This window comes from Saccostrea cucullata, unplaced genomic scaffold (genome assembly GCF_032062105.1).
Source record: "Saccostrea cucullata isolate Sc308-1 unplaced genomic scaffold, CSIRO_AGI_Scuc_v1 ctg83, whole genome shotgun sequence".
NCBI classification, from domain to species: Eukaryota; Metazoa; Mollusca; class Bivalvia; order Ostreida; family Ostreidae; genus Saccostrea; species Saccostrea cuccullata.
The window spans coordinates 142,626-155,344 of record NW_026929751.1 but is presented as its reverse complement, the minus strand read 5'-3'; the positions used below and the strand labels follow the sequence as shown (position 1 = coordinate 155,344).

Below are 12,719 nucleotides of genomic sequence, written 5' to 3'. Positions count from 1 at the left end.
ATTAATATATGATGTGTTTTATACTTAATGCTTAATTAACAAGAAAATTCAGTCTCCCTTATTAATTAACTTCAGGACCATCATTCCTCTGTTCACTAATATAAAGTTCTTCTGAAAGTTTTTCATTCATATTGAGACGCCACCCGTTGCCGGAGGATACTGCGACAAGAGACCGCGGTTTATGCGGTCTCATCCAAAGACCAGTCATTGCGTTACTCAAAGGATTCGAATCCGCAACTTAAACACTAACTCCCTTACTCGCGTCTCGAAAGCAAACGTTCTAACCACTATTCCACAAAGGCAGCTGCACAGTTAAATGAGAATTTGCTTTAACGCTCACGAATTCCTAAATAAAATCCCACAAATCTGATGGAAATGGGGTTTTTATTTGACAATTTCATGAAGGAATAAATAAAAGTCAGTTATTCCAGTAAGAGTTGTCTTTCTTATCGAAGAGTCACTTAAAAAATCACATAGATAATGGATCAAAAACATTGATTTAATAGATCCCGAAACTAAAATTTCTGAAATTTGGCATGGATTTTAGAGGACATATTCACATTTATCTTACTTCCTCCTTGTTCATATTGATTATAGAGCCATCAACACCTCCATACTGTGTTAATCTATCAGTCAATCTCCAACAAGACATGTAAACAATAGACTTGTCTTTATCCTGAGATATCATAAAAGGGACATAAATCAACTCAGTATTAAAATATAAATGAATAAACAGTTGTTTACTTACATATTTACATATAAACACCATAATTCCCCATTGTCTACATATTCAAAAATAATTTTGTATTCATAAATAGTATTTATGGCAATGGAATTCATATTTGCTATAAATGTCCAATATCACTTACATGTATATGTATTTATGCTTATTTCTCTTTCAGTGCCCCTGCTTTTAGTGGAATTATCCCCCTCCCCTTAATTGAAACGAAAGATACGTCATTCACAATATCAAAGGGTTCGAATTGTCTTAACAGTTCATTTAGGAACATGTAATAAAACACCCTCCCCCCAAAAAAAAATCAGGAAAATATCAACTGAATCTCTGTTTCATGAATAGGTTTAACAGTAAAAAAAAAAATAAACAGTTCATTCAAAGTTTTTCAGTTATGTTCTATAAAGTGATAAAGAATGTCGACATTTTACAAAAAAAAAAAAAAAATTAAAATCATAGTTAAAGAGGCATGGACACAGTTTCAACTTAATTTTTTTTTCTACCAATTTTAATATTTACAATTCCTAATTAAGGCAATTCTAATGATCAACAAGAATTTGAACATCATTTGTTATTAATTTGCTAAGGAGATACAGAACTTAGAATTCTTCATAATGTGAACAAGGCTCGTGCCTTGTTTTTGTTTACATATAGGAAATATGTTTATAACAAAACGAGATTCAGCAAATCACTAGAAATGATCATTAGAAATACCATAGTTAAGAATTTATAAACATAAACAAGAGGTCCATGGGCCACATCGCTCACCTGAGAAGCTTTGACCATTCTGTTCTTTACCAGATTTCCCCCTTGTAATACATAATGCATTCCCACCCTGTGTTACTGATCATAATTTAGACATTTTGAAATCTACACTAACCCAGGAAAGCATCCATGTGCACATAAATTTTAATAAAAAAAAGTGGTTCTTAGAAGAAGATATACAAAGATTTTTCCTATATATTCAAAAAAACTTTAAACTTCCCCATTTTACCCTTACCATATGATTTTTACAATTTAGAATTCTACACTACCCCAGGATGCTTCCACATAAGTTTCAAATATTATCTGGCCCAGTGGTTCTTGGAAGAAGATTTGAAAGATTTTTCCTATATATTTCTATGTAAAACTTTGTGATTCCCCACTGTGGCCCCGCCCTTCCCCTGGGGGTCATGATTTTTACAATTTAGAATCTACACTACCCTAGAATGCTTCCACTCTCAGTTTCAGTTTCTCCCAGTGGTTCTTGAAACAAGATTTTCAAAGATTTTTCCTATATATTTCCATGTAAAACTTTGATTCCCCATTGTGGCCCTGCCCTGACCCCCGGGGGTCATGATTTGAACAATTTAGAATTCCTACCCAGAATGCTTCCACATAAGTTTCAGCTTTTCTGGCCCAGTGGTTTCTGAAAGATTTTCAAAGATTTTTCCTATATATTTCTATGTAAAACTTTGATTCCCCAAAAAGTGGCCCCGCCTTCTTAAGGGGGTTATGATTTGAACAATTTAGAACAAACTATACCAGGATGCTTCCACATAAGTTTCAGCTTTTCTGGCCCCGTAAACATTGAAAAAAGATTTTTTAATGAAACCCACCCTATTTTTGTCTTTAACTTTTATCTCCCCTGTAAGGGGACTTTGCCCTTTATTTTAACAAATTAAATTTCTCTTCATCCAAGGATGCTTTGTACCAAAAATGTTAATGTAAAATTGGCCCTGTGGTTAAAATGAAAATCAAAATGTGAAAAGTTTACAGACGGACAGCTAGACAGAATCCAGACGGACGAAGATCCAAAATGTGATCAGAAAAGCTCACTTGAGCCTTCGGTTCAGGTGAGCTAAAAATGGAATGAAAATATTTGGCTGAAACTGTTTCCATGCCCCATTAAGGACTGGTTTACAAATATTTTACTAAGAAAAAACAATATATTTGTAGCTACAAAGAAATTATGGACAGAAACCAAAAGAGCAAAGATTAAATATCAGTAACACAGTACAAGGTATAAAGAGGAAATGTTTTCTGAAGATTCCTTATTTTATGAATGAACTAAATGTCACAAATAAAACAAGAACATAAATACTAACTACAAATATAATGTGATTTTCTTTTCTTTTTTTAATTTGAGGTGGTTAATTAATTATATCTGTGTCTTACTGTGTTACATATTTTATTCAATTCAATAAAAAAACCAAATGAAAGCATATGGAATAAATTTTAATAAAAAAAATGCAATTAACATAATCATATACATGTACATTGTATCCCTTTATTCAAAAACAGCAATAAACTTCAATGTTTTACTATACCGGTACATTGCATAAATTCTGTAGATACTAGTAGTACTACTCACATTTCAAAAATTATCAAACCATTCAATAAATTGGAAACCTGATTTGAATACATGTAAAACACTGATTATAAATGGAATCAATGTATCAATGACTAGTTATCCCCTGCCAGGGCAGCAAAGGGGTTTGTCCCTGACATTAGGCCCCCCTCCTCAGATTCTTCCTCACTCTCGGAAGAGTTATCTCCCTTTTCAAAAACTTCAGCTTGCTGAATTTCTTCATCAGTGCTCTCCCCTTCACTTTCTTCTTCATCCCTGACCTCAAATTTACTTAGTTCCTCTGACAACTGCTTAGTTTCCTGGTGGTGGATCCATAATTCTGAAAGACAAGTATTCATGTAGCAAATTTATTGGAGGTAGACTCAAAAACTGCAACTTCGTGGGTCTTTTTTGTCAGGAGGAAAACAACTTCAATGTTTTATGAAGGTGTCCATGACAAACTCTTCTCCTAAACTTTGAAATAAATGTAATGAAACCTCATATCTGTAGAATCTTGAGCAAAACTTTACTAAATGTAAAAATTCTACAAAGGGTTCAATAAACTTTGTCTATCAAAAATTTTAATAAATATTAGGGAGTGATTCCATTTTGTATAAAATTTTTTAATATTATGAATGTTTGTAGAAATCCTTGCTTGAGTCTTACTGAAGAAGATAAAGGTAACCCTAAAAACCTTACCCTGGTCAGCAGTGTAGCCCGGAGGCCTCAAACAAAGGCATGTGTACACCAGAGCCATCCTTTGAAATGATACAGCCCTGTAGGCATCTGGTCGGGCTGCCTTGGCTGTTAAAAACCCTTTCTTCAAGGCCCAAGCTGTTATAAAGAATACATTTAATATTTGACTTACATTCTTTGTACGGATTTAATGCTGTTCTGCTTTCAATGACAACATATGATACCTTCGCAAACATCAAAGGCGGTCCACTCATCTCCATCTTCGATATCTGGATGTTTCAAATTCAGCAGCTTTGGCAAATTAATTCTTTCTCCCAAGAATCCAATCACAGAATATGGCTCCCTAACTTGAGCAATTGGAAAAATTCCAGCAATAATCTGCAAAATATTCATAATATCAAGGTGAACATTGAGGTGTCTGTTACAGCCATTTGGAAACTAGCTCAAATTAACACAAATCAACAAACTGCATGTAAGAAAGTGTAGCAACAGTACATAACATTCATACATATATCTATGACTTTCACAATATTATTCAAGAAATATCTATGACTTTCACAATATTATTCAAGAACCATGTACAGTGGACCTTCAGATATCCGGACGCCAGATATCCGAATGCTTCAGTATCCGGACACTTTTTCATCGGAACAAAATTTTAAAATGTTATATTGTTTTGTTTCACTGGCGATTCAGGTATCCGGACGCTTCACATATCCGGACAAATTGACTGGGAACCAAAGCTTCCGGATAAATGATGCTCCACTGTACAATAAACACTATATTTTACTATTGTACATAATCCTGCAGTGATTTTACATTAGTGTGAAACTTCAGGGTCGTCCCATCTGTGGTACTCTATACCGACTTTAACATCAAACTTTTGCAACCTGTAGCTGTATGAAGTTATATTTTAATTAATTTTATTTTATATTATATTTTAATAACACCTTTAGTGATTGTACACCTGAGTGGCCTTACCTGCAATGATTTATCTACCAGAGATGGGAAGACTAGCCCTGGACAGTCACAGAGCTTGACTGTAGGTGTCAGGAGGATTGTCTGGAAATGTTTGGTGTGGCCCGGGGTCTTAGAAACACTCACAACCTGAAGTATAAAATATAATAATCTTGGGATGACTCTATATATATCTCTCACAGGTATACATGCATTTTTTTTCAAAAAGGCACCATGCACATAATACATGTACCAACCTTCCTGCCCACCAATCCATTCAAAAGGGAAGATTTTCCAACATTAGGATATCCTGTGCAAAAGAAATAAAAAAAATCTGATGTCAATTTTTCTACACGACATTTCTTTCAGAGTAAAAGATCAATGGTATAGCAAAATTGAAAGTATTTTTATACCATATTTTTCTCAGACACTTTCACAACTGACATTGAAGTCTGTTAATATTTCACCCTTACCTACACAACCTATAGTTAGAACGCCCCCCTTAAACATCTCATGACCCTCTTTTTCTTCTGATGGAGGAGACTCGTCCACGACATCCTCTTCTTGGTCTGCATATGCATGAATTTTTTCCTCCCAGCTTGACAAGTCAACTAAAAATATCTTTTGTATGTAAGTGACTTATTGAAAACAAGTCTTGTACACAACAGATGCCACTTTGTGAAAATACATTTAAAATGTCAAATACCTTTATTTCCAACAATTTCTTGGCAAACTCTGAGAAGTTGCAGTGGTCCTACTGAGTCTGTATATCTGTTGATTCTTCCCCTTTTAAAAACTAAAAAAATTAATTAATTACGGATTTACTGTGTTCTTGTGCCAGTAAACAATATAAAATTGCTAATACTTCTCAAAAAAGAATCTTTACAGTTAATTAGGAACAGCAATTTCTTTTCTCATCTAGATTATTTAAATCACTCTCTGAGTTGAAGGAATCACGAGTTTATTTTAATGACTTTTTTTTTACTGCTGGCCTTCATTCTTGACTTTTCTGCAGAAGGGAAAAACAAATAAACAAAATTTTCAAATAGGACTTACATTAACTAAATAATATACATGTTGATACCTCTCCTTTGTTGCTGTAGCTCACCACCTTTAGCAAAAGCTGCCTCTGATGGGTTAGAACTAAACAGGACAATTTTGAGTTCTGGGAATTTAGTCTTGAGATAGTGTTTCCAAGCCACAGTTAATGCCCTTGGAGCGAGGTCTATTTTGTTGATAACCAGTATCATAGACTTCCTCAGAGTTTGTGTGACATGACTGTATAACGCAGGGGAGAAGTGTAAGACCTGGAAGTAAAATAAAATAAAAGAATTAAGTCAGATTTACGTCCATAAAATATGAATGTCCTGCTCATAGTACATATATATTGTATTTTTGTTTGAAACTGATCTGGTATCTACATGTGTAAGAGAGAAAATATAATCATGACTTCTGATTTTTGTGTATAATGTTAAGTTTTAAAACTATATGTGAGAATGATATTTTAGCAAGTAGCCAGTCTTGCACAATTTTGCGAAACTACAGATCTCACAAATAAGTATCATCTGACAATAACACATTTTATACCCACAATTTTATACCCTAATATGACACCTTCCCATTATAAAATGTCTTCATAGAAAACACACACATGAGACTATACATACTGGAGTTCTAACATCTACAATAAGGAGAAGAACATCTGAGATCTCCAGCACCCTCCAAAGCTGTCGCCAGGTCTCCAAGTTCATTTCAAAATAACTCAGCTCTTTAGGGGAGTGTTCCTCCATAATTCCATGGATATATTTCTGTAAAATTAAAATAATGCTAAATATTAATTCACATAAAATACTGAACTGGAACATTCAGCACTGATGGCACATTTTTTTTCACTGTCTTTAAATATAATTCAGGAATTCTACTGTGTAAATTTAAAAGATGGGGAAAATAAAAGTTCTTAACAAATAACAATTGTAATGACACCAAATCATATGAAGATTCTTGTATGTTCGCTACATGAAAATCACTTCTGTTCATCAATTCCATCATAAAATTTATCCACCAAGGGAAGATAAATGGTGACTGTATCAGAATTAACTTATGTCGTCAATGTTTAAGAGCTACCTGGAAATACTTTTCTTCCCTGGCCTCTAGCTGTGCTTTTGACATGGAGTAATCCCATGGTGGTCTCTTAGGAATATCTAAAACCGACCCTGGTCTGTAGACACTCTCAAAATCAACTTCCAAATCTGCCTTTAAAATAAAAAAAATTGTTCTGTCAACTTTATTTTTATATTTTAAACACCTGCGAATGGTATTCATTCATTCATTTTAAGTTTGGTATTTGTATTTGGTAAGTAAATGTTTCCATATATCTATAAAAATAAATGTGTTCAAAGGATGAAAAAGATTTTTAAAATAACTAGTTTTATTCTTACTGTGAACAGATGTGTATTTGTTTTTAAATCTGAATGAAGTATGGCTAGAAAATGATTAAGACGGAATGAGATAAAGGGCAATTACCTCTTTCTTAGGTTTAATTGGTTCCTTCTTTGCCCGCAATTTTCTTGCATTTATTTCATCTCTACTTTCTTTGAAAAAATGAAGTCTGTATCTATGAAAATGAAAAGAGCCATAATAAACATTCATGTTTACACCATTACCACAACTTATCCATATTTTTGCAAAAATAAAAATGGTCACTGGATATATTTTCTGTTGATTTTTCCTTTACCTGTTAGGATCATATTTCTCAGTCCCGATATTTACAGGTTGTTTGTTGACCTCTAACCTAGATGTATCTTTGCTGGCTGAATGGTCTTTTTCACTATCATCACTGCTGTCATCCTCTGAAATGTAGATGTATAGGTTTGTTATAATAAAATGACACTTTTACTTAAAAAGAAAGAGCTTGATTAACTAAACATTGACATCATAAATTAAAACGAATGTCGGATCATCGATTTATTTATAGAACGACCTGTTTTTTAACAAATGTATTCCTTTTGCACTATCAATTACATTTTTATGGTTATTAATTAATATTTTCATCAACTACAAGCTTGATACTTAGTAATATATACCAGTAATTATATTGCAATGAACAAAAATTGATAGTTGGCCGGGCTATTGCATCATACCCCGTGCCGCGATACGCATTGAGTTCACAACATTGAGTTGGCGGGAGATCGTGATCGCGTTACCGCCATGCAAAAACGGCCTTAGGAAATCACTGCTTTTAGCAGCTGTTTAAACAGTTTGTAAGGTAAAATATTAATCTGTATTCCTACGAACTATCTGGCGCGATAACGTACTCCTGACAGAGTTCTCTTTCTTTCATTTAGATCGACTCTATACCTACACGGTGGCGCTGTTTACAGATACTTCACAACTTAGTTATTTTTAATTTGGTTTATCTTTAGCTAGGTTAAATTATTTGTTTATGTTTTATTCATGATAATCCTATCTAGAACTTGATTAACTAAACATTGACATCATAATATTAAAATGAATGTTTTTCTGCATATTTGACTTCACTGTAAATGCAGCTAGGTTTTATTTGTTTATGTTTTATTCATGATAATCCTATCTAGAACCACTGGACCAATACTTGATATCGAGATTACTTAACTTAGCGGAACTCTTTCGCGATGAAGGTAGGAAATGTCTGTTGGATGGGGACAAATGTGCTATTAAATACAATGCAAGATTGATCATTGTAGAATTTATAAGGACGGATAAGTAAAAAATCCTGATGGAATACCTTGCTAAACAATCGCTGAACCCACCTAATTAATTTTTGAGAGGAGCTAATCCTAAAATGTTACATTTTCTACAGTATTATTAACTAAGCAGGCTCTTCTCATTAAATTTTCATTGAAAATTGTCTAATTTTAAAGCTGATAAAATATTCTAAACTTTCCTTATTTTGCAATATACTATTTGGAGTTCAATTCTTAGCAATACGTTGTACTTTAGGCATAAAACTGTTCAAATCATTCGATTGTCACAACTGTTAACAATGCCATGTGCCCCAGTGATCTCGTGAGATTTAGAGCTTTCTCGACTCCCCTGCAAAAGAACGGTAGTAAGTTAGATAACTGCGAGGTACTCGTGATATTACGTATTTCACCTTAATTTGCAAAAGAGAGGGGTGAAAATTTTCAATGTTACATTCAACTACATGCAATATTTATTATATTATACTGAATGTTTTATACAAATACATATAACAGTAAAACCGTGCATGCATAAATTCTGCGCAGTTGCTATTTTTTGGAATATCACACGTTGTCAAGCAATGTTGACTGTTGCTACACTGGAGGGCATGGCTTCATTATTCAGCAGATAATAGTGTTTTTTAACAAATGTTTCTCGACCAATCAGATTCAACTAATTTACATGAAAGTATAATATAATGCAAATGACATAACACTGCCTTATATGAGAAGGTACTGAGTATTAGAAACATGGATTTTAAGACATTTCTTATTAACTGATAAAAAAATAAAATAAAACAATTGTAGCATCTTGATTCAGTACTTCATGCTCGGTCAATATGCTTTCTCTAAGGTCTATATATCTAGGGATTGACCTCCTCTAAAGGCTATAATTGTATATTATTGATTGCAGACACATACACTATGTATCAATAATTACATGCTATATTCATCTGCAAATCAAAATAACATGGTCCCATTTGGACTTGTTAGTTTTAAATAAAGAATCCCCGGTGTTATCTTTGTTTTCTCTTTATTTCAAAGAAAAGGGTTAGAGATCAATTGTAACCAGCTTTGGATTGAAGTTTATGACAAACCTCTGTGGACCTAAATGTTACAATTTTTTTTTTTAATCTCAAAAGCTGCATTTTTATCAGTTAAAGCAGTCAGATTAGATGTTAGCAGGTTCTTACTCTTAGGGAAAACTATGAATCCCAGGGAATCTAATGTACCAAATTTTTAATGATTTTTTTTTAAGGCCATTCCTTTTTAAGTTTGTTCCTTTTCAGTCTTTATGCCCATTTGACAGGTCCAGTCCAAAGGCTATTTCTACCTACGTAGGTATTAATAGCTAAATAGGTACTTAAACCAAAGTAGCCGTAATTTTCGGGTTATAGGTCGATGGGGTATATAGGTCGAAAGGCTCATTTTCAGCCTTAATTTTTGAAAAATCCTAAGATAGGACGAACTTACTATATAGGACGAGGCTTTGTTTCCCGTTTTCACAAGATTCTGAATACAACGTATCAAATTCTATTATTACCGGTCAATTCCGTGACATGAACGTATCAAGAAAACAAACAAATTTTAATGATACAGCATTTAAATAAAGTTTTTTAAAAAATGTAGTTAAAACTTCTTTGAATTGTGTTACTACTTTTTTTGGCCAACTTTTTGTTCAATGCCTCCGTAGTTTCATACTGTTGTTAAACCAGAGGCAAAAATAACACGTAAATACGTTTCTTATTTTAAGCTATAATTCGGCCACAAAAGAATAATAATACTGAAAACAACTTGGAACATTCCTAATATAGTTTATTCAGTTAGTTATTTACCGGTGGACTAAATTGCTTCGATGTCCGCCATTTTCATTTTTAGTTCTTCAGGGATTTGCTAAAACCCGCAAACGACCATTGAATGTATATATAAAGCAACAGTATGAATTGAAATAATATTACACGCTGTAAGTTTAATTTATAAATTTAATTGAGAGTACCGGTACATCCACAATTTGACAGTCATTATGAATTTCATGGCTTTGTTTGTTCAATGATTTAATACCCTATAACGGCACGTGGATTTGCTAATCATGCCCTGCGGGTATTAAACCAACACAGGTGTTGAAACCTTTGTGTGTACACAGTGTAAATCCTTTTATCTGTCAGACAATTAAAATTCGTTTGAAGCCAATCTTTGTATAGTGGTAATTCAGTGTACTTCTTGTACAATTTTTTATCATCCGCATGTATATTTCCATAATTGCTTGTAAAACTTCAAACTATCTTTCAAAACGATTTTTAGGAATTGCTTTGAACAATTTTTTCACTCATTTTACATTAAAATAAATATAAGACTTTTACAATAAAAAAATTAATACTATTTCAATTTATCAATTACTATGTAAAACACTAACTTGTGATGTTGAAAAATTTTCCGTATTTTAAATTTTGATCTTTTTATTTTATGATTATTTTATAATTTAAAAAAATGGCTACCGCATGATAAAAACACTTTGAGGAATTATTAACTTGATTTTATACATTTTTTTCCTGGTCATCAACATTTTTTTAATGGAATTATTTTGTAAACAAGCTATAGAATAAATATTTTCTTGTTTACCTTGGCATTAATTTTTCTGCGTAAAATAATGAAAAAAGTTATAAAAAGTGGCACAGATTTGCTCTGAAATTTACGTAAATTTTATTGATTTTGGGGCATAAATTCGTAAACTTGAATTAGAATTTCCAATTCGTATATTGGGCGACCCCATTTACTTGGGAAAAAAAGTATCGACCTATAACCCGAAAATTACGGTAGCTATTTTTACCTACTTTTTGTATTATCTGCATTTTGTGGCCAAAAGACCGAACAACACAACATGATGAATACCATAATTTTTTATACAGTCACACAAATGATGAATACAACAAAATTTTGGCCAAAAAATGATTACTTGCTAAATCAGCAAATTTACATTAGTTTCTACGCAAAATTGTTATTTTACAAAGTAATCATTTTTTGGCCAAATTTTTGTCATATTCATCATAAGTGTATCTAGCTGCAGATCTGTAGCTCTCCGAAAAAAAATATTGATAGACCGGAGAGCTACAGTGCCACCCATTGAAAAAACTGTATATAATTTATTGCGCACAAAAAAGTGCGCTCGATTTTTGATTAATTCTTCCAAATTCTTACCTCAATTGCAAAAAATGGAAGATTTAAAAAATCCTCTTTCCTCCATCAAGTTCTCTCGTAGTTGACATCTGGGAAGCATATTAAAAAACAATTCGACACCAAAATGGCAGTATAAATAAGCGAAATGTTCGATGATTGCAATATCAGGGCCAGGAGGACTATTAACAACAATTATGAGGAATGTTTTGTTGTGGAAAGAGTCAAAGAATATGTTAGGAACACACGGTTAGTAATATTTTGAGATTACAGTTTAAATAACATGGAGAAATGAATCGAGAACCGAGCGCATTTTTTTGTGCGCAATAAATATACAGTTTTTTCAATGGGTGGCACTGTAGCTCTCCGGTCTATCAATATATATATTTTCGGAGAGCTACAGATCTGCAGCTAAAGTGTATCTGTATCAAGAAATTTGGTATTCACCATATTGCGCCATTCGGCCGCTTGGCCACAAAATGCAGATAATAAAAAAAGTAGGTAAAAATAGCTACTTTGGGTAGGTTTCAATACCTACTTAGCTAAATACCTACGTAGGTAGAAATAGTCTTTGGACTGGACCTGTTTGACTGTCTACGTATGGACATGCACTTAGTTTATAGTCTTATTGACTTAGTACGGACTATCAAAAGAACAACCAATATCAAGTTAGTTCTTACACTGCAGCTTCTGAGCCCTTTCAAGCGTAAGAGGTACTTGTATTTTAATTGTATGTATACTTGCAGTTACACATTTACTTTTAAACAGTCTTCTTTGGGGATTGCGAATTTCCTCTAAAGTAAAACTATTAATCAAATATCTTACCCCTTTTCTTTCGTCTACGCTTTTCTTGCAACTGGAGTTTCTTTTGCTTTGAACTAAACGGCTTTTTGCGAGGCATTAAGTTTAAGAAAACACTTTTCTAAGCAAAGAAATGGTACCTCCCTCTGTGAATAGTTGATGTAAACATATAACAGGAAGTTGGAGTGCTTGTCCTACGGAGTAAATTTTGTAATCTTTTTATTTTATGATTATTTTATAATTTAAAAAAAGTAACAGTAAAAACACCAGTCAATGAAAATATTTTATTTTATATTTTTTACTGGATCACATT

General features: G+C 32.9%; 1 protein-coding gene across 1 annotated transcript; it reads right to left on the bottom strand.

Annotated features, from left to right (window-relative positions):
- Window positions 1-2,968: 2,968 nt before the first annotated feature.
- LOC134282132 (guanine nucleotide-binding protein-like 1) lies at window positions 2,969-12,600 on the bottom strand. The gene is made up of 13 exons (XM_062764581.1): window positions 12,431-12,600; window positions 7,450-7,564; window positions 7,239-7,329; window positions 6,840-6,968; window positions 6,383-6,523; window positions 5,800-6,022; window positions 5,422-5,511; window positions 5,189-5,326; window positions 4,973-5,025; window positions 4,740-4,865; window positions 3,983-4,136; window positions 3,762-3,896; window positions 2,969-3,402 (listed from the first exon to the last, which is right to left on the bottom strand). Exons 1-13 carry the CDS (start codon window positions 12,504-12,506, stop codon window positions 3,179-3,181), a joined length of 1,695 nt encoding a protein of 564 aa, XP_062620565.1. The 5' UTR covers window positions 12,507-12,600; the 3' UTR covers window positions 2,969-3,178.
- Window positions 12,601-12,719: the final 119 nt, after the last annotated feature.